The following is a 26256-nucleotide window of genomic DNA, read 5'->3' as shown; positions in this document are numbered from 1 at the left end:
ATTAGTGAGAAAAAGTTTTATAAATAGACCAGTATGACTTAGATAAGGATGATATACAGGTTTTATCTTGAAAGCCAGCTGTAGTTGATTGGTTGTGGCTGTATGAAACATGATACTGAAAGGAACCCTGAAGCTAAATTGGGTTCTGCAGAAAAGAAGGATGTTTTCCAGGAAAATGGAAGGGGTGGGAATTGTGATTCATGCCAAATAAACGCCACTCCATGACTTTAAATCTATATGTGTACTATTTCCAATCCTTTGTATTCATTCAGGTGAGTTCTCCCAAGAATTCTGTCTTTGTACATCCCTGCCTATACGAGATCTCTATACAAACATCTGAGAGATCTCAAACCTAGTCATAACCAAAACAGACCTTTTGATCTTCAGTGCTATTCAAAAAGAAGCAAACATTATTCTTCCTCTAGTCTTTCCTCTCTCATACAGACACCTTCATTCACTAGGTTGCTCATGTAAAAAGTCTAGGAATTATCCTTGATTCGTCTCTTTCACTCAACCCTGACCTAACATTCATATCCACAAGCAAATACTATTAGCTCTAAGCACAAAGCATTTTCTAACTTTATCTGTATCTCTGCAGCTCCTAGATGAGTACCTCAGACCAAGCCACCTGGGCCTCTCATTTCATCGACTCTAATAGCTTTCTAGCTACTCAGGATTTTTGCACTCTTGCTCCCTTAATAATCTATTACCTACACATGAGCCAAAGTAATTTTTAAAAATACAAATCAAATAATGTCATTCCCTATGGTTTCCCACTGCAGTTAAAATAAAACTCATACTCCTAATCCTGGCTCATTTTCCCAAGCATGTCTCTCCAATTTTATCTGAAACCACTCTCCTCTGACTCTCTACACTTCAGCCATATTGGCCAACATTGTTTTCACTACAGGGTTTTGATACTAGCTGTTCCTTACAGAATGCTCTTCCTCTGACAGGCTCTCTTGTGACATTCAGGTCTCAGTTTAAATGCCCCCTCTTCAGAAGACTTCCTTTACCACTCAATCTAAAGTAGCAACCCAATCACTACATCCTATGTTAACTCTCTGCATACTACAAATAATTATTTGGTATTTGTGTAATTTATTTATTAATTTGTTTGTTGTCTCTCTCCTACTATAATGTAAGATTAAGACAGTATCGTATCACCACTCTGGTGAGAGGGTCTATTTAATAAATGTTTGTTGAAAATGATTTGTGCAGTTTTTAAATGTGTAATACATCAGTAAAAAAGCTGTGGGTATGTATTTATTCATATTTGTGGACTAACTGAATGGGAATAGTACTAAGCAAAAATTCCCTCTCTGGGGCCAGAGAAAGTAATTCTCCAAGGTTGAAAAAACATGAATTTATTTTGATTCAAATCCAAAATATACAAATTTTTTGCCTGGCAGAGTCCCATGCTGACTTTATAACAATGAAAAAACAACTTGCCCTCATGAAGCTTAAGAGAGAAGAAACAGGCTATTTCAATTTGGTAAGTAAATGCCATGAAAGGAATAGTAAAAAGTGCTATAGGTATATTTAACCCAGCCTGAGAGGTGGACGATCAGGAAATGCTTCCTGAAGAAAGGGCTGTTTAAACTGAAATCTGATCTGAAGGATGAGCAGTTATGCTGGACATATTTGTGGGAGGAGGCAGACAGGCACTCAGTGTAAGAGTATTTTGGGGAAAGGAAATATGGTCAAAACCCAGAATCCAGACAGCACATAACATATTTTCAGGGAACTTGGAGTAATTTAATATGGCTGGAGAGAATATAAATTGAGAAGGGGTGAGAGAAAGACTGAGAAATAAACAGGTAATATCATAACGCCCCACTGAGCCGTTTAGACTTTTCCTGAGGGTAAGAAAGTACCACTGAAGAATCTAAAGCAAGATAAGGTTTCCATGTATCATAATCTTCATTTAAGAAAGATAACTGAGGCCACAGGGTGGAGAAGAGTTTAGAGAGAGACAGAGAAGCCAATCTCTTCCAAGCAACAATTGACAGGAGAATTAGGATAGTAATAGTGGAGCCAAGGGAAAAAAAAGCAATTATTAAGATCCTACTTAAGTATTAGAAGCAACTAAAACTTACAATACAAAACAAAATAAATACCAAACATGCAAAGAGAGAGGTACAGAAGTTACCAAATCTATCAGGAGTTAAGTTCTATAGAATTCTGTGACATGTAAACTGAACTTTCAAGGAGTATAGTTAAGATTTCCAAAGATGGGGGTGCCTGAGTGGCTCAGGTGGTTAAGCATCTTGATTTCAGCTCACGTCAGGATCTCAGGGTCATGAGATTGAGCCCTGAGTAGGGCCCCAGGCTGAGCGTGGAGCCTGCTTAAGATTCTCTCTCTCAGTGGGCTCAGTCAGTTAAGCATCTTCCTTTGGCTCAGGTCATGGTCCCAGGGCCCTGGGATCAAGCACAGCAGGCTCCCTGCTCAGCAGGGAGTCTGCTTCTCCCTCTGTCTTTCCCCCAACGCCCCCCCCCCCCATGGGTGTGCTCTCTCTCTCTCTCAAATAAATAAAATCCCAAAAAAGATTGTCTCTCTCCCTCTCCCTCTTCCCACCACTCGCATGCTCTCTCTCAAAACAAAAACAAAAACAAAGATTTCCAAAGATGAAGAAACTTCCAAACTTTATAGGACTTTGACATGGTAGAGTTGCTTCCTAGTACAAATAATTTGAAGAAACTTAAAAAATAATCTGCATGTTTAAAATGTATAACCTTTTTTTAAAGCAAGAACTTCAAAATCTGTATTTATGACTAATTTATAAGATTATAATTCCTCATAATTAAGTGTATTCTATTCAACCATAAGCTATAAAAATCATCAGTCTTCCCTCTAGTTACCATTAGAAAAAAAGTTTTGCTGACAATAAAATCATTATGGATAAACAAAACAAAAATTGTCAAATCAAGACATATTTATATATAATTAACATATTAAGTAATTCAAGACTGAAAGAAAGGCACATATTATTTCACTATTATGATAAAAATTAAATCAATAATAAAATGTATTTCAGTCTGAAAAATTTGAGATACTACATAATCTAATTCAGCAAATATTTATTGAGAATTTACACACACACTTATGCTTTACATATACATTAGCACAATAGAGATAAACTATACTAAGAGACAGATCCTTCCTCAAGAATTTTATAAAACTACATAGGGAGACAGACACTCATATACCTCAATAAGCATTTTTATAAGACTTCTGCAATGATAATGTAACTCTATAAATTGAATAGTTGTAGAAAAAACTTTAACATTCTTTTGCATTTGATAGTGTAAAATATAGAATAAGATTCTAACTATAGTTAATACATCTTATATTATCAGTGTTCTACTCTACAGATAGAATGTTGGATTCAAAAAAAAATCCTACTAATTTGGATTATAAACCCAAAAGATCAATTGCTAAACACCAAAAAGAAACATCAAAACCTAGACAAGAAATAAATGGCAAACAGAAAGAAACAGGAAGATGAAAAGAGAAATAATCTACATAGGAATTTGTTAAAGGCCAAAAGAAAGCCAACACAATCACAGTTTGTATTGTAGATCTGTAATTTAAGAAGCACATTTCCCACCTTTCATTTTAATAACTGAAAATAACATATAACACTTACCTTACAACTATAAGCATGGCTATCAGGATTGAACAAATAGGATCTGCTATCATTAGACCAAAATTTTGCATCATGATGGCAGAGGCAATTACACCAATACTCCCAAGTGTATCTGCCAGAATGTGTAAAAATACACCTGGAAACAAAGCATAATCAGAATCAAAATAGTATCTTCTGATCAATGAAAAATACAAATATTTCTTAAAACTATATTCTTGACTTTATACATAAAACACTAAGTGCCAATCTGAAAATCAGGAAGACTATAGATTCACTGTTTAGCAATGAATAATAGTACTTCTGGAAACTGAAATAATCTTTCCTTCTTCAAATCAGCAGGGGTTAAAATATCTGATTCATTAATTATACTTGTTCTTAATGGTCCTTAATATTTTGGTATAACATAAATGAGGAAGAACAGAAACAAGTTGATTTTAAGCACATTCATCTCTGGTTAAAAAATTCCATAAGTTAATTAATGATTTGTTAGTAGAAAATGGCATTAGGCTGAAAGAATTCTTCAAGAAACATTGTGTATAACTACAAATATATGTACACACAGAGCCCTCTGCTGGTAATTAAAATTATTACTACTTGAAACTAAATTTCCTATGGACTGTAACTCTATAAAATCCTGATACATTTATTAATTATCCTGAAGGTTTTGCTACCTAAAATTATACACTAAGCTTGAACCCGATAAGGAAGAAAGTAGAGATCTGAATATTTAAAAGCAATTATAAAATATTTTTAAAACTTTTAATAAATAAATATTAAATTGGTAGGATACTGATATTCTGTCTTGAAACCTAGATATAATACTGTGATATTGTGATTTATAATAGGAAATACATATTTGGTCTTTATCCTGGTTTCTGGAAAACCCTTGGAACCTCCTAAGTGGTGGCGACAAGGTGTCTCTCGTTAATGTTAATATACTATTGGACCCCACCTAAGGATGGTAGCTGGCTGCCAGGGGAACCAATCATAGAGGGTTGGAACTTTCAGTCCCAGGCCCTTCTGGCTTCCAGGTAGCAGAGAACTGCTTGCTGGTATGAGAGTACATTGTTCACTTCCCCATTGGAATTGAGCACAGAATCTTAGTTTGTGGTCAGAAGTGGTATCAGAACCAGAGCCTATTAAATATTAACATTTAATAATTGACTGGAAAACCATTTAAAAAATCAAGAAGTAAGTTTAAAATACATTATTTCTTGAACAGACTTAACTAAGACAATAAATTATTCAACATTTAATCTTTAATAGGTAAAATTTACTGTATAGCAAAACATTGTCTTTGAAACAAACTTAACGCATGTTACTAAAAATAGAACATTTTAAAATAGAATTTATTCTATCTGAAAAGAAGTAATGTGTAAAAAGCATGTGTCTACTTTGGAAATACTTATTCTACATCTTTATTATTCACTAGACAACTAAAGGCAAACCATTTCTTTTTTAAGTGTAAAACACACATTTACTAAAACTTGAAAACACTTTCTAATAATTTAAAAACAGACTATTACTGAGTCCAATCAAATCTTAATGTGCTCTAGGAAAATATGCTTCGATTCATCTACTACAGTATAATTTTATATCAAGTATTATACCAAATATAATTCATCCTGCAGTACTTAATATACTTTTTCGTTTGTATAGAGTAATGACCTTTATAACTATTCTTCAAAAAGCTAATAGCTCTATTTCCTGTAACAAAAATATTATACCAAAGCATACTTAGAGAAAAAAAACTCTTTTTCTAGGGTATTTCAAATAGCAAAGAATTAAACAGACTAATAAGTGTCGAGGCCACATTAAGTTTATGAAATAAAACTGAAGAAAAATACCCAACAAAGTAGATTGAAGGTACCTATGCTTCAAACCACTTAAGTGACATGTGATTTTAAGCCCTTATATTCTTTAATCAGTGTTTTAGTAGGATCAGACATGAAAACAGCTGGAAATACCGAAAGGAAAGAGAAAAGAATCATTTGTTCTTGATTTCTCTTTGACTGAAAAATCCCTGACCACATATTATGTGCCGATCTCAAAACTGGCTTTATTAGCAAGTGTCATTAATTACCTAAGCCCTTCCTACTTTCTAGTAACTGTTTCAAGAAAAAAAATCAGTAAAGAAAGAAGTCTAAACTAATATGTTTAATTTAACATAAAAGTTGAAAGCCTTAGAAGACTTGGTAGGATATGGATATTTTAACTGCCCAAGAACACTCTAGCCAGAGGTCATACATATATATTTTTATTTTATATCTGATAATTTTAATATGTGAATCACTGGGTTTTAAATCTTTGCTTTGCTGCTGTTGTTGATCCTTTCCTCCAGCCAGAGGTCAGATTGAAGATGCTGCAAATAACTGAAAAATTCAGTTAACTCAGTTTTCATGTATGAGTATCCTCATGGAAACTTTGAATGCCAAACAGTTTTCCCTATCCTTGACCTATCTCCTGGGCTGCTGGAGCCACCATAAATTGATGGACACTCAGAAAATATAATTTTTATAACAGCTTGTATAAAAGATAATTAGGAAGGCAAATCTAACCTCCCTTCCCTCAACTTGTGATGATTTCCAAAACTAAAAATAAACTCGTATTATCAAGGCTAATTTATAGCATTGGATATGGATGCATTACATATGCATGATTACAAGCTATTTCAGCAAATGCTGTTCTAAACCAATTCTATATATTTTGCAAATGGAAAACTAGTGACTGGAAGACACATTTAAGCCTCCTGAAATAAACTCCTCAGTATGGAGGAGCACATTCATAGTGGGGAGGAAAAAAAAAGCAAGAGCTATATCAAGAAATAGTGGGGAAAAATAGGCGCAGGAGAGATTGGATCACAAGCTATTGGAAAGTCAGACTGAAGTCGAAAGTTAATAAAAGCAGGAAGGTGGGGAGCTGGGAATTAGGAAACTTTGATGATGAAGTCTAAACAGAAATTCAGAGCCAAAGATCGGCTCCTACCCCAAAAAGAAACTATCATAATTCACAGACAAAACTGATTTTCTCTGCTTTTGTAATGTATCATTTATGTGACATGGAAGCTCCTGTTTAGCCATCATCATTTGATGCCTATGGATATGACAAAGGTCTCACTTTGCATCATATATATATATATATATATGTATATATGTGTGTATATATATATATGTATATATATGTATGTGTATATATATATATGTATATATATGTAAGTATAACAAAGTCAACCTTTTTAGAGCAGTTTTACATTCATAGCAAAACTGAGCAGAAGGTACAGAGATTTCCCATATACCCCTATCCTGGGGATAACATTCCAAATTGTCAAAATCTCCTAGCAGAGTAGAACATTGACTACAACCGATAAAACTATACTGAAAACGTCATTATCACCCAAAATCCAACTACATTAGGGTTCACTCTCGGTGTTATCCATTCTAAGGGTTTGAATTCATTACATTTCTTACTCTCAATCTTTCCACAATGTAAATACACACTGAATACCGAACTTGGAAAAAATATTTTGTAATTCTATGGAGGCAAATATATTACTATGGTGTTACTATAGTCACTGGTATGGGTATTATTTATAGTTAAGCAGTATAGTTTCTAACTTCTGTAATCTTATTAAATCTAAGAAAATAGCCAAGTGATAGTTAAAAGAATGTATGCTAATATATCTAATAGTATATATTTAAAAAGTCACAAGGACAGTTAAGATGGCGGAGGAGTAGGAGACACCGTTTTCAGCCGGTCCTCCGAGTCGAGCTGGATAGGTACCAGACCAGCCTAAACAACCACGGAACCAGCCTGAGACGCAGGAAGACGCATCTGGATCTCTACAAATGAACATCTCCAGCGCTGAGTATTGAGGTACGAAGCGGGGAGCCATGAAACTGTGCACAGATATCGGAAGATAAACGGAAGGGGGAGGGAGCCGCCGCGTTTGGGCGCCGGGAAGCGGTAGCCACTTGCACGGGAGAGCGGGCGGGGCTCGCGGACGGCACCCGCAAAACAGCAGACTGAGACCGTGAGCCGGGTGCGCGCGCCACCAGACATCTCGCGGAACACCGGAATCCCGGTGCGCTCACTGGATCCAGACTGAGACCGGGAGATCCGGGAGCGCGCGCGGGGCGGCTGGCGGCTGGCGGCGTTAGAAACACAAAGGACAGAGACGCGCCGGCCCTGGAAGTGAGGGCTGGGACGCCGGGTGTGGGGCGCACATCCCGGGACGCTGCAGGGTTGAGCAGCACCAACAGTAACAGAGTTAAAGTGGCCAGAACATTAGTAGAGAACGGGCCGCAATCCTTCTGTTCCGTGACAGAGGCTGAAATTTGGCCGCTGCTGCTCTGACTCTCAGAAGAGGCACAGCAAACCGCCAGGGAAAGCCGCCAGAGAACAAAAGCCTGGAAATACCGGCTCAGAGAGTGCCCATCCCCATCCCTCCTCGCAGGGGACGCCGAGACTCTACCCAAACAGGGCTGCCTGAGTATCGGCGCGGCAGGCCCCTCCCCCAGAACACAGAAGGCAGGCTGAAAAATCAAGAAGCCCACAACCCAGGCGCCTGGGTGGTGCAGTCATTGAGCGCCTGCCTTCGGCTTAGGGCGTGATCCCGGCGTTCCGGAAAGGAGTCCCTCATCGGGCTCCTCCGCTGGGAGCCTGCTTCTTCCTCTCCCACTCCCCTGCTTCTGTTCCCTCTCTCGCTGGTTGGCTGCCACATAAATAAATAAATAAAATCTTTAAAGAAGAAGCCCACATCCCTAAGATCCCTATAAAACAAGGGGCACGGCCTGGGACCCAGTCAATAATTTGGGCTCTGGAAACCCCGCAACCTCTCTTCATCAGAATGACAAGAAGGAGAAGCCCCCCCCAGCAAAGAAAAGACAGTGAGACTGTGGCCTCTGCCACAGAAATAATGGATATGGATGTAACCAAAGTATCAGAAATGGAATTCAGAGTAACGATGGTCAAAATGATGAGTAGAATTGAAAAAAGTATAAACGAAAAGGTTACTGAGAATATAGAATCCCTAAGGACAGAAATGAGAGCGAATCTGACAGAAATTAAAAATTCTATGAGCCAAATGCAGGCAAAACTAGAGGCTCTGACGGCCAGGGTCGCAGAAGCAGAGGAAAGGGTTAGTGAATTGGAGGATGGGTTAATAGAGGAAAAAATGAAAATAGAAGATGGTCTTAAAATAATCCACGCCCACGAATGTAGGTTACGTGAGATTACTGACTCAATGAAACGATCCAATGTTAGAATCATCGGCATCCCCGAGGGGGTGGAGAAAAACAGAGGTCTAGAAGAGATATTTGAACAAATTATAGCTGAAAACTTCCCTAATCTAGCAAGGGAAACAAACATTCGTGTCCAAGAGGCAGAGAGGACCCCTCCCAAGCTCAACCACGACAAACCTACGCCACGTCACGTCATAGTGCAATTCGCAAATATTAGATGCAAGGATACAGTATTGAAAGCGGCCAGGGCAAAGAAATTTCTCACGTACCAAGGCAAAAGCATCAGAATTACGTCAGACCTGTCTACACAGACCTGGAATGAGAGAAAGGGTTGGGGGAGCATATTTAAAGCTCTTTCAGAGAAAAACATGCAGCCAAGGATCCTTTATCCAGCAAGGCTGTCATTCAGAATTGATGGAGAAATAAAGACATTTCAGAATCGCCAGTCACTAACCAATTTTGTAACTATGAAACCAGCCCTACAAGAGATATTACGGGGGTTCTATAAAAGTAAAAAGGCCCCAAGAGTGATACAGAACAGAAAGTCACAGCCAATACAAAAAAAGACTTTACTGGCAACATGGCAACATTAAAATCGTATCTATCAGTAATCAGTCTTAATGTAAATGGTTTGAACCATCCCATAAAACGCCACAGGGTTGCAGATTGGATAAAAAGAAATGACCCATCCATTTGCTGTCTACAAGAGACTCATTTCAAACCCAAAGATGCATTCAGACTGAGAGTAAGGGGATGGAGTACCATCTTTCACGCAAATGGTCCTCAAAAGAAAGCTGGGGTAGCAATTCTCATATCAGATAAATTGGATTTTAAACTACAGACTATAGTTAGAGACGCAGAAGGGCACTATATTATTCTTAAGGGAAGTATTCAACAAGTGGATATGACAATTATAAATATATATGCCCCCAACAGGGGAGCAGCAAGATACACAAGCCAACTCTTATCCAGAATAAAGAGACATATAAATGAAAATACATTAATAGTAGGGGACCTCAACACTCCACTATCAGAAATAGACAGAACACCCTGGCAAAAACTAAGCAAAGAATCAAAGGCTTTGAATGCCATACTCGACGAGTTGGACCTCATAGATATATATAGAACACTACACCCCAGAACCAAAGAATACTCATTCTATTCTAATGCCCATGGAACATTCTCAAGAATAGACCATGTTCTGGGACACAAAACAGGTCTCAACCGATACCAAAAGATTGAAATTATCCCATGCATATTCTCAGACCACAACGCTCTGAAATTGGAACTCAACCACAAGGAAAAATTTGGAAGAAACTCAAACACTTGGAGACTAAGAGCCATACTGCTCAGGAATGACTCGATAAACCAGGAAATCAAAAATCAAATTAAACAATTTATGGAGACCAATGAGAATGAAAATACAACAGTCCAAAACCTATGGGATACTGCAAAGGCAGTCCTAAGGGGGAAATACATAGCCATCCAAGCCTCACTCAAAAGAATAGAAAAATCTAAAATGCAGTTTTTATATTCTCACCTCAAGAAGCTGGAACAGCAACAGAGGGACAGGCCTAATCCACGCACGAGGAAGCAGTTGACCAAAATTAGAGCTGAAATCAATCAAGCAGAAACCAGAAGTACAGTAGAGCAGATCAACAGGACTAGAAGCTGGTTCTTTGAGAGAATCAATAAAATTGACAGACCACTGGCAAGACTTATCCAAAAGAAAAGAGAAAGGACCCAGATTATTAAAATTATGAATGAAAAAGGAGAGGTCACGACGAGCACCATTGAAATTGGAAGGATTATTAGAAATTTTTATCAACAGCTATATGCCAATAAACTAAGCAATCTGGAAGAGATGGAATCCTTCCTGGAAACCTATAAACTACCAAGATTGAAACCAGAAGAAATTGATTCCTTAAACAGGCCAATTAATTATGAAGAAATTGAGTCAGTGATAAACAACCTTCCAAATAACAAAACTCCAGGCCCGGACGGTTTTCCTGGGGAATTCTACCAAACATTCAAAGAAGAAATAATACCTATTCTCCTAAAGCTATTTCAAAAAATAGAAACAGAAGGAAAGCTACCAAACTCATTCTATGAGGCCAATATTACCTTGATCCCCAAACCAGGCAAAGACCCCCTCAAAAAGGAGAATTACAGACCGATTTCCCTAATGAATATGAACGCCAAAATCCTCAACAAGATACTTGCTAATAGAATCCAACAGTACATTACAAGGATTATCCATCACGATCAAGTGGGATTCATACCTGGGATGCAAGTGTGGTTCAATATTCGCAAATCAATCAGCGTGATACATCATATCAACAAGAAAAGACTCAGGAACCATATGATCCTCTCAATCGATGCCGAAAAAGCATTTGACAAAATACAGCATCCTTTCCTGATTAAAACCCTTCAGAGTGTAGGAATAGAAGGTACATTTCTCAATCTCATAAAAGCCATCTATGAAAAGCCTACTGCAAATATTATTCTCAATGGAGAAAAGCTGGAAGCCTTTCCCTTAAGATCAGGAACTCGACAAGGATGCCCACTCTCGCCACTATTATTCAACATAGTACTAGAAGTCCTTGCAACAGCAATCAGACGACAAAAAGGGATCAAAGGTATTCAAATTGGCAAAGAAGAAGTCAAAATGTCTCTCTCTGCAGATGACATGATACTCTATATGGAAAACCCAAAAGAAGCCACTCCCAAATTATTAGAAGTTATAGAGCAATTCAGTAACGTGGCAGGATACAAAATAAATGCTCAGAAATCAGTTGCATTTCTATACACGAATAACGAGACCGAAGAAAGAGAAATTAGGGAATCCATCCCATTTACAATAGCACCAAAAACCATACGTTACCTTGGAATTAACTTAACCAGAGACGTAAAAGACCTATATTCTAGAAACTATAAATCACTCTTGAAAGACATTGAGGAAGACATAAAAAGATGGAAAGATATTCCATGCTCATGGATCGGAAGAATTAACATAGTTAAAATGTCCATGCTACCCAGAGCAATCTACACTTTCAATGCTATCCCAATCAAAATACCAAGGACATTTTTCAAAGAACTGGAACAAACAGTCCTTAAATTTGTATGGAAACAGAAAAGGCCCCGAATCTCCAAGGAACTGTTGAAAAGGAAAAACAAAGCTGAGGGCATCACAATGCCGGATTTCGAGCTGTACTACAAAGCTGTGATCACAAAGACAGCATGGTACTGGCACAAAAACAGACACATAGACCAATGGAACAGAATAGAGAGCCCAGAAATGGACCCTCGGCTCTTTGGGCAACTAATATTTGATAAAGCAGGAAAAAACATCCGGTGGGAAAAAGACAGTCTCTTCAATAAATGGTGCTGGGAAAATTGGACAGCTACATGCAAAAGAATGAAACTTGACCACTCTCTCACACCATACACAAAAATAAACTCCAAATGGATGAAAGACCTCAATGTGAGACAGGAATCTATCAAAATTCTAGAGGAGAACATAGGCAACAACCTCTACGACATCGGCCAAAGCAACCTTTTTCATGACACATCCCCAAAAGGCAAGAGAAACAAAAGATAAAATGAATTTATGGGACTTCATCAAGATTAAAAGTTTCTGCACAGCCAAGGAAACAGTCAGAAAAACTAAGAGGCAGCCCACGGAATGGGAGAATATATTTGCAAATGACACTACAGATAAAGGACTGGTATCCAAGATCTACAAAGAACTTCTCAAACTCAATACACGAGAAACAAATAAACAAATCAAAAAATGGGCAGAAGATATGAACAGACACTTTTCCAATGAAGACATACAAATGGCTAACAGACACATGAAAAAATGTTCAAAATCATTAGCCATCAAGGAAATTCAAATCAAAACCACACTGAGATACCACCTTACGCCAGTTAGAATGGCAAAAATAGACAAGGCAAGAAACAACAATTGTTGGAGAGGATGTGGAGAAAGGGGATCCCTCCTACATTGTTGGTGGGAATGCAAGTTGGTACAGCCACTCTGGAAAACAGTGTGGAGGTCCCTTAAAAAGTTAAAACTAGAGCTACCCTATGATCCAGCCATTGCACTACTGGGTATTTACCCCAAAGATACAGACGTAGTGAAGAGAAGGGCCATATGCACCCCAATGTTCATAGCAGCAATGTCCACAATAGCTAAATCGTGGAAGGAGCCGAGATGCCCTTCAACAGATGACTGGATTAAGAAGTTGTGGTCCATATATACAATGGAATATTACTCAGCTATCAGAAAGAACGAGTTCTCAACATTTGCTACAACATGGACGGCACTGGAGGAGATAATGCTAAGTGAAATAAGTCAAGCAGAGAAAGACAACTATCATATGATTTCTCTCATCTATGGAACATAAGAACTAGGATGATCAGTAGGGGAAGAAAGGGATAAAGAAAGGGGGGGTAATCAGAAGGGGGAATGAAACATGAGAGACTATGGACTATGAGAAACAAACTGAGGACTTCAGAGGGGAGGGGGGTGGGGGAATGGGATAGACCGGTGATGGGTAGTAAGGAGGGCACGTATTGCATGGTGCACTGGGTGTTATACACAACTAATGAATCATCAAGCCTTACATCGGAAACCGGGGATGTACTGTATGGTGACTAACATAATATAATAAAAAATCATTAAAAAAAAAAAATAAAAAAAAATAAAAAGTCACAAGGAAAGATAATACTTTAGACACAAATACTATTATATATTTTTCTTAAAGGAAAATTTCAGATAGCTCAACACAATGAAACCTGTTTCATAAAACTGAGAAATACACAAAGTGCTTGTCATACCTTGTAAAATCTGTCTGCTGGGTCCTGCTGTTTCTTTTAAGGAGGGACCATCTGTAGAGAGTTAAGTTAAAGTATTTTAAAATATGTCTTCAATTACCGATTCAATTTTTGCAATTCAGAGAACTTTTCATTCAAATATATCATGAAGGACGCATGACTATACAGCCACATAAGACCTACAAAATTATTTTTTAAATTTAATATAATAGTTTAATGAAGATACATGGGCAATTTCAAAATGCATCAATAGTACACAGTATTTAGGAAATTATTATATCAAGCAATCTGGTAAAAAACAGTAAATTAAAAACATTGTGAAAGTCTTCTATAATTCATAACATACCTTAAACTACAGTTTGCTACACTAATTTTACAACTGGAAAACTCAGACAAAACAAATCTGCTGAAAGTTACAAGAAGTCCAAGAAATGAAGCTAGGACAGCATCCAGGATAACTGGACTGTGGCAAACAAGAGTTTTCTAATAGCTTCTAGATGAATGTGGCAAGCTTTTCAAACAGAAGAGATAAAAATACTTTTCATTTTGCCTTTCTGAAGAAAAAATTTAAAAATACTGTAATTGCTATACTGACTCTGAAGATAATATCAGCTTTAACATCAAACCAGAAAACACAGGTAAACAAGGGAAAAGATCAGCAATATTGAGATCATCAGGAGGACTGACAAGCTTTCTGAACACGTCTAACAGAAAGCCTGCCTGGGGTCATGGTTCTTGGCCCATAGTACCAAAGAGCTGACACATCCTTGCTAGAGCTTTGATAGAAGGCTAATGATGCCAGAAGAGGCATAAAAGCCTAAGGCTGCACAGTGATTTCTGTCTGGATATGGCACTGCTATGCTGGGGAGAGAGATGTAGTCACCTTAAAAAATCATGCTGATTGTCAAAAGTGTGAACTGTTCTACAAATCCAGCTCCGGGTGAAGGCAAGAGATTTGTCTATAGGTAGTAGGTCCAGATAAAGACAGTAATTTTTGACATAATTACTTGGAAAGGTGTATTCTGCTATACCAATATAATGGTTGGGTAAAACAATAGAACTCCCACCTATGTAAAATCTGAAAAGTCCTTCTGGACATAAAATTTGTTATCTGTGGTAGAGACTGACTAGTTGTTTATCACCCATTTCTTCTTCTTCTTTGGTAAACAACTAAACTACATTTCCCAGGCTCCCTTGAGTTATGTGATATACGTAACAGTATTAAGCAAAGAAATATGCCAGGTAGGGCGTCTGGGTGGCTCAGTTGGTTAAGCATCTGCCTTTGGCTCAGGTCATGATCCCAGGGTCCTGGGATCAAGCCCCATGGGGGTCCGCTTCTCCCTCTTCCTCTCCCTGATGCTCCCCCTGCTTATGCTCTCTGTCAAATAAAATAAAATAAAAAAAGAAATATGACAGGTAAACCACTTCTAGGCTCATAAAAATGTCCCACATGATCTTCTATGTACTCTATCTCCAGGTAGCTGCAGGGAATCCAGTGGAGGGTTCCAAGGGTAAAGAATCCTAGAGAGGAAAGGAACCTAGATCCCTGAACTGAATGAGAAACAGCACCTACCCTCCTTTACCCCATCAACCCAAGAGCAATACATAATACTTTTACTGCTTGAGTCACGGAGACATGAGCAGTTAAACCAAGCAAACAAAAAACCAGCTAATTTTACTGACAGTGTAGCATTTCAATAAATATGACACTCACAGTATTTCCCAGTGAGAATTTGATGTCTCTGAAGGGCAAAATGGAATCATGGCCCTATTACTTTTGTATCTTCAGATAGGCTAATATATGCTAAAGGCAGAAATAATAGTAAAGAGAAGATTTTGGAGTCGAATTTCCTTTTTTTCTTTTTTAAGATTTATTTATTTTAGAGAGAGTGCAGGGGGGAGGAGCAGAGAGTGGAGAAGAGAGAATCTCCAGCAGACTCCCCACTGAGCAAGGAGCCCTATGCAGGGCTCAATCCCATGACCCTGAGATCATGACCGGAGCCCAGATCAAGAGTGGGACACTCAACTGACACAAAAAACCAAGACACAGATGCTTAACCGAATGAGCCACCCAGGCACCGCTGGAGTCAGATTTCCTTGTGTTTGAAACCTAGCATTTCCTTTTACTAGTTACTATGATCTCCATGTGCCCAGATGTCATGTAAATTCTTCTTTGCCACTTACCCTTCTTCCCCTTGGCCAAAAAAACCAGTTACTTTTCACCTATTTAGAATCTTACTACAGTGCATTGCTCAAGGTGTAAAAAAAATTCTAGAGCAACAAACAAGGGGTCAATTGCAAATATTGATGGTAATGCTACAGAAGTAATGACTCTATTGACTAGTGAGCAAATCCTTTTGTAAGCAACATAGTTTCCAATTGTTTTTAACACAATGCAAGGATTAGCTAATGAAACTGCCAATTTATAGATCACCAAAAATAATTTTTGGTAACAGACCACTATATAATTTTTGGAATGTAATTCTGACAATGTTCAAAGAATTGACTGAAAGTGCTATAAACAGAAATTTCTTCTATTTAAGGTTTCTTAGTACTTGTAAAGCTATAAAATAGGAACAGAATTATTGCCAAAACCTTTTTTATGCTGGTAAGTGTCATTTATTCATACACTAATTGAGAAAAAAGAGCTCAAATTATTAAGATATGTGTTTTAAGTAAAATGTTGCCTTTTATGATTATACATGTATCAACATTTTAAAAATAGGATTACTTTGATTGACTTTTAGTAATAACTACAATAACTCCAGCTAAAAGAAATGTTTAAATGCTAAGTCTTATGTTTCTAGGAAATAAAAAATTTAAATTTATATACATATTTTATTGCCAAGAAGTACAACACATGATCAATTAATAACCCAAATATAATCCATTATTATAAAATTCTGGAATGAAAATAAAAATTCAAGGAGATACACGATGTTGTTAAATTTATAACTATTTACAAGATTTTGAATGGGTGAGAGTAGGTCTCAAATCATTACGTTATTTGGAGTCCACTGAATATATTACAGAGTAATACAGAAGTTTCATTCTGGGGGCACCTGGGTGGCTCAGTTGATTAAGTATTGGACTCTTGATTTTTTACAGAATGTTTTTTACAGTTCCTCAAAAAGTTAAAAATGAACTACCATATAATTCAGTAGTCACACTACTGGGTATTTACTCAAAAAAGAAAAAAAAAAAACACTAATTTGAAAGCATATATGCACCACTATTTATTGCAGCATTATTTACAACAGCCAAATTATGGAAACAGCCCAAGTGTCCATCGATAGATGGATAAAGAAGATGTCGTGTGTACACACACACACACACACAGAAATATTATTCGACCATAAAAAGAATAATATCTTGCCATTTGCAAAAACATGAACGGATCTAGAGAGTATAATGCTAAGTGAAATAAGTCAGAGAAAGACAAACACCGTATGATTTCACTCATACATGGAATTTAAGAAACAAAATAAATGGGGGCACCTGGGTGGCTCAGATGGTTAAACATCCAACTCTTGATTTCAGCTCAGGTCATGATCTCAGGGTCATGAGGCTGAGCCCCGAATCAGGTTCCATGCGCTGGGCATGGAGCCTGCTTATGATTCTCTCTCTCTCTCTCTGCTCCTCCCCCCCCCACTTGCCCATGCGCTCGCTCTCTCTCTCTCTCTCTCTCTCTCAAAACAAAACAAATGAACAAAGGGAGAAAAAAGGAGACAAACCAAAAAACACTCTTAACTAGAGAACAAACTGATGGTTACCAGAGGGGAGGTAGGTGGGAGGACGAGTGAAACAGGTAAAGAGGATAAAGAGTCCACTTATCTTAATGAGCACTAAGTAATGTATACAATTGTTGAATCACTATGAAACTAATGTAATATTGATGTTAAGTATACTGGAATTAAAATAAAAATAAATGAAAGTAATAAATAAATAAAACATACCATTATAATAATTACAAAAATATAGCAAATTTTAGAGACTGATAAATTAGGGACTTAATATTCAATTCCCAAGACCCCTTTCAATTTTCAAATCAAAAGTGTGAGGATTCTATCCAGCAGGTACAGATAATCCTTAAGAATATAATTTATTTAAAGATAATCAGACTGTGGTATTTAAGCAATTTCTATTAATCTATACTCTGAGAGGCAGGGAGGGGCAGAAAAAGAGGGAGAAGGAGATTCCCTGCTGAGGAGGGGCTCAATCCCAGAACCCTGAGATCATGACATGAGCCGACAGCAGAAGCTTAACCAATTGAGCCACCCACGTGCTCCAGCATACAAAGATTTCTAAGGGAACAGGGAAGTATCAGTTGATATTTATCAAAAATTACACTGAAATTGCGCAAAACTGAAAATCCCTATTGTATTTTTATAAGCCCATATGTAGGACAAAAGGCCTTATTGTACTTAAAAAATTATAACTTTCGGGGCGCCTGGGTGGCACAGCGGTTGAGCGTCTGCCTTTGGCTCAGGGCGTGATCCCGGCGTTATGGGATCGAGCCCCACATCAGGCTCCTCCGCTGTGAGCCTGCTTCTTCCTTTCCCACTCCCCCTGCTTGTGTTCCCTCTCTCGCTGGCTGTCTCTATTTCTGTCGAATAAATAAATAAAATCTTTAAAAAAAAAAATTATAACTTTCATTCAATAAAATGCAATTGTTTCTCACTCACTGAAACTCATTTAAAATAGTGGCACATAGTATAATATACTCACTGAAAAAAGCTATATCTATGGCATTATACTGAGTTAATTTCGTTATATACTAAAAATGAACAAGCCCTGGGAACCATTTAGTCTGATTCATTAGAAAGGAAGTTGATTACAAAACATTTTCAAGAGACTATTTCAACTAAAAGAGTAATCTATATAAAATTTCTGTGTATTTGTAAGGCTGTCCATTTGAAAGGATTTTGGCTGTACTCACCATGAGAATGAAAGTGTCCATGTCCATGAGCATGGTCATGACTATGTGCAGCACCATGTTTCAATTCATGTAAGGCTGTCCATTTGAAAGGATTTTGGCTGTACTCACCATGAGAATGAAAGTGTCCATGTCCATGAGCATGGTCATGACTATGTGCAGCACCATGTTTCAATTCATGACTATGGCAATGATCTCCATGGCCATGTGCCTGATCCAGAACACCATTAAAAAGGGAATGACTGTGTCCATGGCCTAAAAAGTAGTTAGAACAAAAAGTATGTAAAAACATATTACATAAATGGTTACAATAATACTGATAGTAGTAAAAAGAATTAGCTCTAAAAAGAGATTCAATTAAGTAAAAATCTACTCGTAAAAAGTGTTATAAATTCATTAAAACTGACTTTTTACCGTGGAGTGTGGGAAGGAAATGAAATATGGAGGGAATTGGTAGACTTTACTGGAGATGGAAATAAGTGAGACGTAAACAGAAATATTTAGAGACTAGATAATGCTATTCATTCTTTCAGGAAATACTTATTTGGAACACACTATATTATAGACACCGTTCTAGGCACTGGGGATAAAGCAGTAAAAACCACAGACAAAAATCTTAGCTAAAACTTTACGAAGTACTATTACATATACTATCAAAGATAAAACAAAATGTATGCATATGGTCACTTTGAGGCAGAGGCAGGGAAGTCACTGCATTTGATAAAAGATCAGTAGAATTACATTATAGCAGGTAGAATCCTTAAAAAAACAAAAACAAAATAATGCAGAATCCTCTGTCCTTAGCAGACCTAAAAACTACTAAACCATCAAAGAAATATCTTATATAAGCTATTCCAAAGCACAGAAAAAGACCAGATATTACCCAATTCAAAAACATCACCAATATTCACAAAAATCCTAAATACCAGTAAATCAAATCCAGCATTGCATTATATGAAAAATCATGAAGAAAGGGTAGAGAGACGATATTGGCAAATCAGCTCTCTCTCTAAAACAACACAAATATAAGGGACAAATCTAAAAATTACCGGTTCAGAACTCTGGTAATTAACCAAAACCAGAAAACAAACTAAAAAGCACCCATCCAAGAAGAAACTATCAAACTTGCATAAGACTAGAGGGTTTCTGCTGTTTTTACTTGGGGCTATTCCCGTTTCACCTCCTGCCCCAGCTCAGCTGAAAGTAGCTAAAAGCCAGCAGCACTGCAGACAATGGAGAGATCTGACTTCTTTGGAAGTTCCGTTAAAAGCAGCATCTCAAGAGCACAGTTAAGTGTTTTGTTCAAACTGGCAGTTCCCTAGAAAAATCTCTATTCTCAATGTGGTGACTATTAGAGTCAGTTCTAACAATTCAGTGGCCATACACTGGAGGAAAACAATTAGTCCAAGACAGTCATACAACAAGAAAAACAGCAGTATCAGCAACAACAAACTTTGAAGGGAGAGGGCAAAGTAATGATACCAGAGTCAATATAATATAAAATGTCCAGTTTCAACAACAAAAATTTTAAGACATGCAAAGAAAGATGAAAGTATGACACATACACAGAAAAAAGGCAACCAACAGAAAATGTTCATGAAGGAGACCCTGATTTTGGACAAAGACTTTATTTAAATCAGCCATTATAAATATGTTCAAAGAAATAAAGAAATCCATGTCTAAAGAATGTAAGTATAACAACAACTCACCAAATAGAGAATATCAATAAAAAGAAATTATAAAAAAGAACCAAATAAAAAATTCCAGAGTTAAAGAAATATAATAAATTGAAATAAAATATATACTAGAAGTGCTCAACAACAGACCTGAGCTACAATAACGCAAACTTGAAGATGGCCCAATAGAAACTGTCTACTCTGAGGAGCGGAAAAGAAGAAAATTAAGAAAAATAAACATAGCTTTAGAGAGCTGTGGAAATAACAAGTGTACCAAATTAAGCATTAAGGAATCCCCAAAAAAGAAAAGGAAGAGACAGTAAAAATTTTTTAAGAAATAATGGCTAGCAACTCCCAACTTTGATGAAAAATATTAATCTACACATTCAAGAAACTTAGGAAAATCCAAGAAGAATAAACTCAAACAAAGCCATATCTAGAAACATCATAGTCAAACTGATGGATGTCAAAGAGACACTGAAAGTTGTATACCAAGATCAAAAATAACTTACCATGTATTACAGAACTTGAGTAAGACTAACTGGAGACTTCTCCACAAAAACCATGGAGGTCAAAAGCCAGTAGGATGACAAAATTAAACGTTGGAAAAAGACTCAACTAAGAATTCAAAATTCAACTCTCTGTCTTAAAAATAAAGGAGAAATAAGACATTACCAGATAAACAAAAACACTACCTGCAAATGAAATGAAAGAACACTGAACAGTAACTAAAATCCACACAGAGAAATAAAGAGCACTGGTAAAGGCGATTATGAGAGAGGATAAATGTATTTTTAAATTTGTGACTTGTTTCTTCTCCTGTATGTTTTAAGAGACAATTGCATTAAGTAGTAATTATAAAACTGTATTGATGGACATCATAAAAACATGCAATTTGTATGACAATAATAGTATGAAGAAGCAAGGTGAACAGGGAGGTATACTGGAGCAAAATTTTTGCGTATTACTAAATTACTGTTAGTCTGAACTAAATTGTTTGAAGTTAAGATGCTACTTGTAATCCCCAGGACAACAATTACGAAAATACTAAAAAATACATAGTAAAAGAAAAGAGAATTAAAAGGTACACTAGAAAGTATCTATTTAAAAAACAGGAATGAGGGAATAGAGTAACAAAAAGGACGGAAGATATAGAAGACAAATATTATAAAGGCAAATGTAAATCCTACCTTAGTAGTAATTACATGAGATGTAAATGTTTAAATATCCCAATCAAAAAACAGAGATTGTCAGAATAGATAAAAAAAAAATATGATCCAGTTATATTCTGTCTATAAGAGCCACACTTTAGAGTCAAAGACACAAACAGGTTGAAAGTAAAAAGACAGAAAGAAAAACACACCATGCAAGTAGTTAAAAAAAAAAAAAAGAGGTGGAATGGTTATCATAATATCAGACAAAATAAACTGTAAGCCAAAAATTACTGTAAGAAAAAAAGAACATCATATAATAACATGTTCAATCTATCTGGAAGATATGATGATTATAAACAAACATATTGCAGTGAACAACACAACTCCAAAATATATGAAGCAAAACCTAAAATAATTGACCGAAAAAATACACAATTCAACAACAGTTGGAGACTTCAATACCTACTTTCAATAATAGATAACTAGGCAGAAGATCAACAAAAAACTAGAAGATTGAACAACTATTAATAAATTAGACCTAACACATCTATAGAACACAGCAGAATACATATTCTTCTCAAGTGTGCATTTGTCCATACAGACCAAATGGTAGGTCATAAAATAAGACTCAATAAATCGAAAAGAACCTGAAGTCCTAAAAAGTGCGTCATCTAATCACAATGGAATTAGATTAGATATCAACAACAGAAGAAAAATGAAAGACACACTTTTTTTTTTTTTAAAGATTTTATTTATTTATTTAACAGAGACAGCCAGCGAGAGAGGGAACATAAGCAGGGGGAGTGGGAGAGGAAGAAGCAGGCTCATAGTGGAGGAGCCTGATGTGGGGCTCAATCCCATAACGCCGGGATCATGCCCTGAGCCGAAGGCAGGTGCTTAACCGCTGTGCCACCCAGGCGCCCCTGAAAGACACACTCTTAAATAACTAATGGTTCCAAGAAGAAATCACAAGGGAAATTGAAAAATACTTTGAGATGAACAAAAATGAAATGAAAAAACGACATACCAAACTTACAAATTATATTTCTGCGTGCTTAGAAAAATATTTCCCTACGGTAAGAAGAAAAAAAAATCTCAAATCAATAATCTAATTTTCCACCTTAAGAAACTAAAAAAAGAAGAGTAAACTAAAGGCAAAGCAAGAAGAAAGGACATAAAAAATATTAAAGCAGAAATAAAATAAAAGAGAGAAGAGAAAAACACTGGGAAAAAAATCAATAAAACCAAAGGGCATTCTTTAAAAAAAAATTAACAAAATTGATAAAACTTTAACTAAATTAACCAAGAAAAAAAACAACAGAAGGCACAAAATACTAAAACTGGGAAAAGAGAAGTCTTCACTACTGATATTATGGAAATAAAATAAATTTTTAAAAAGACATACTATGAACAACAATAAGATAATTTAGATGGAGTGGACAAATGGACAAACAAACATTCCTAGAAACACACAAACTGCTGAAACTGACTCAAGAGTAAACAGAAATCTGAATAGACTTATAACAAGAAAAAAAAGAATAATGTAAAAACTTCCAAAAAAGAAAAGCCCAGGCCCAGATGACTTCATACTGAACTCTGCTAAACATTTCAAAAATAACAATACTTCACACTCCTCTCCACCCACCCCCTTAAAAAAATGAATAGAATAAAAGAGAACACTTCCCAACTCATTACATAAGGCCAGTATTATCCTGATACTAATACCAACCAAAGACATCAAAAGAAAACTACAGGTCAAAATTCCTTAAGAATATAGATACAGAAGTTTTCAACAAAATACTAGCAAACCAAATGAAGCAATATATAAAAAAGATAAACCATGGCCAAATGGGATTTATCCTAAGGATGAAAGGGTGGTTTAATATCCAAAAATCAAGCAATGTAACACATCACATTAATAGAATAAAGGATAAAAACCAACTGATCATTTCAAAAAATGAAGGAGAAAGTTGCGACAAAACCCAATACCCTTTCATGATAAAAACACCTTGTAAACTAGGAAGAGAAATGAACTCCCTCAATCTGATAAAGGGCATTTCTGAAAAACACATGGCTAACACAGCTAACATCATATTTAATGAAGAAAGACTGACTGCTTTCATCCTAAAATCAGGAAGAAAATAAGGATGTCCTCTCTCACCCCTTCTATTTAATACTGTACTGAAGCAAGGTGCCTGGGTGGCTTAGTTGGTTAAGTGTAGGACTCTTGATTTCGGCTCAGGTCATAATCTCAGGGTGGTGGGATCAAGCCCTGCCTTGGGCTCCACACTCAGCGGGGAATCTGCTGGAGATTCTCTTTCTCCCTCTCCCTCTACCCCTCCCCCCACTCGTGTGTATGTGCTCTTTCTCAAATAAATCTTTAATATTGTACTGAAGCATCTGATCAGGACAATTAAGCAAGAAAAAAAAGGCATTCGGATGGGAAAGGAAGAAGTAAAATTATCTTTATTTGCAGATGACATGATACTAAAAATTCTACAGAATCCACTAAAGATCTATTAGAATACTGAACAACCTCAGCAGTGTGGCAAGACACAAGATCAGTATCCAAAAATGAACTGTATCCCTATACATTAGTAAAGAACAATCAAAAAACGAAATTAAGAAAACAACCACATTTACAATAGCAACAACAAAAAAAGCCTAATTGTTAAGTTAAGAAGTGTGAAACATGTAACCTAATAACTATAAAACATGTTGAAAGAAATTAAAGCTATAAATAAATGGGTAGGCATCCCATGTTCATGGATCAGAAGACTTAACATTGTTAACATGACAATATTTCCCAAACTGATCTACAGATTCAATACAATTTCTATCAAAATCCCAACTGCTTTTGCAGAAATTGACAAGATGATCTTAAAAATTTTTTTTGAAGATTTATTTTAGAGAGAAAGAACACATGCACACATGGGAATGAGCAGGGGGAGGAGCAAAGGGAGAAGGAGAGAGAAACTTAAGCAGACTCTGCACTGAGTAGAGTGCAGGGCTCAATCTCATGACCCCGAGGTCATGACCTGAGCCTAAACCAAGAGTCAGATGCTTAGTTAGATCTACCACTCAGGAGCCCCTATATGGAAATATAAATAAGTAAAATAATCTTAAATTAGTAAGTAATAGGTAAAAATAATCTTAAAAAAGAAGAAGAAAGTTGGATAACTCACATGTTCCAATTTGAAACCTACCTCAAAGGTACATTAAACAAGACAGTAGGGTACTAGCATAAGGATAGACACATAGACTAATGAAATAGAGTTGAGAGTCCAGAATAAATTCTCACATTACGGTCAACTGATTGTTGACAAGAGTGCCAAGACAATTCAGTGGGGGGAAAATAATCTTTTTAACAAACGGTGCTGAGACGACCAGAAATATATATACAAGAAAATGATACTGGGCCTATACCTCACACCATATACAAAAATTGACTGAAAATGGATCACACACCTAAATGAAGACCTAAATGGATACATTTTAACCATAAAATTTAAGGATCGTTCCTTACAAGAAATCTATCAATGTAATTACAAATTTTAAATTAACTAAGGAGGAAAAAAATGATTACTTCAATAGATACAGGAAGAAAAAGTAATATCCTTAACTTGATAAAATAGTTTCATCAAAAACAGACCATAAACATCAGACCAAATGGTAAAACTTTAGTAGCATTCTTCATTGACTTAATGAAGAATGCACATCAAAGTCACCTGGAGAGCTTTAAAATATGCTGATGTTTGGGGCTTCCTCCAGAGATTCTGATAAAAATCTCTTCGGATAAACCTGGGCATCAGGTTTTTTTTAAGTTACTCAGGTGATCACCCAGGTTGACACAAGGATACGAACTAAGTATTTCTAATTACCACTGTCTAGAGTTCCTGGTTATGCAATAAGACAAGCAGGAATAATAGTTTTTATTCTTGATAGTAATAAAAACAGCCAACTACCTAAAAATGAACTGACCGAAAAATACAAAGATCTTTATCGAAATAGCTAAGACAATTTAGTAAAAGACATAAAAATTCTTTTATGCATTCCCAGTCAAAATCCCAAAAAGATTTTTCATACTTGACAAGCTGATGAAAAAACCAACTGAGCAACACAGGCCCAAACAACTTTGAAAGGCAATTTAATATAGGCTAAAAGTGTTCTTTTACCTCAATGGGGTAAAAGGCAGGTTAATAATTGGTGCTTGAAAAACTGCTTATTCACACTGAAAAAAAAAAAAGTTAAGTCGTAACTCACCCCATTACAAAAACAAATTACATATAGATGAAGGAAAAAAAATGGATAAGGGACAAAACCCTGACATTTTAACAGTACTAAAATATAAGAGTATATGTTTATGACTCAGGAACAGGAAACTTCTCAAAGTAGAAAACATACCAGAAAAAATGTAAGACAGAAACACTAAGACTATATTCAAATTAAAAACCTCTATATAAAAGTTTAAGATAAGTCATAGATTGGGAAAAGGTGCCTGCAACACATAAAACAAACAAAATATATAAAATTATTGTAAATGGATTAACAGGAAGACCATAGAAAAACAAGCAAAAATAAATAGACAATTCTAGGAGAGGAAAAACTTGAGTGGCCTAAAAACATACAGAAAGATTTTCAACCTCACTGCTAATCAGAGAAATAGTAAATAAAATGAGATAACATTTTTATCAAAGTATTAGCAAAACAGTTCTAAACCTATAATAATAATTTTTGATGTGAATGGGATGAAATTAGTCC

At 36.2% G+C, this 26256-nt stretch overlaps 1 protein-coding gene across 1 annotated transcript in view; it reads right to left on the bottom strand.

The window, feature by feature from the left end:
• The window catches only part of SLC30A7 (solute carrier family 30 member 7), an 84814-nt gene that overhangs the window by 38094 nt on the left and 20464 nt on the right, over positions 1–26256 (bottom strand). The window contains exons 6-8 of the mRNA XM_087866134.1: positions 18777–18920; positions 13733–13783; positions 3651–3786 (exon numbers count right to left, since the gene is read on the bottom strand). Coding sequence (XP_087722260.1) covers positions 3651–3786; positions 13733–13783; positions 18777–18920 — 331 coding nt within the window. The remainder of the gene's footprint in view (positions 1–3650; positions 3787–13732; positions 13784–18776; positions 18921–26256) is intronic.

This window comes from Ursus americanus, chromosome 12, assembly GCF_024610735.1.
Source record: "Ursus americanus isolate L20-20 chromosome 12, mUrsAme1.1.p, whole genome shotgun sequence".
Lineage (NCBI taxonomy): Eukaryota > Metazoa > Chordata > Mammalia > Carnivora > Ursidae > Ursus > Ursus americanus.
This window is presented reverse-complemented; position numbering and strand designations above follow the sequence as displayed.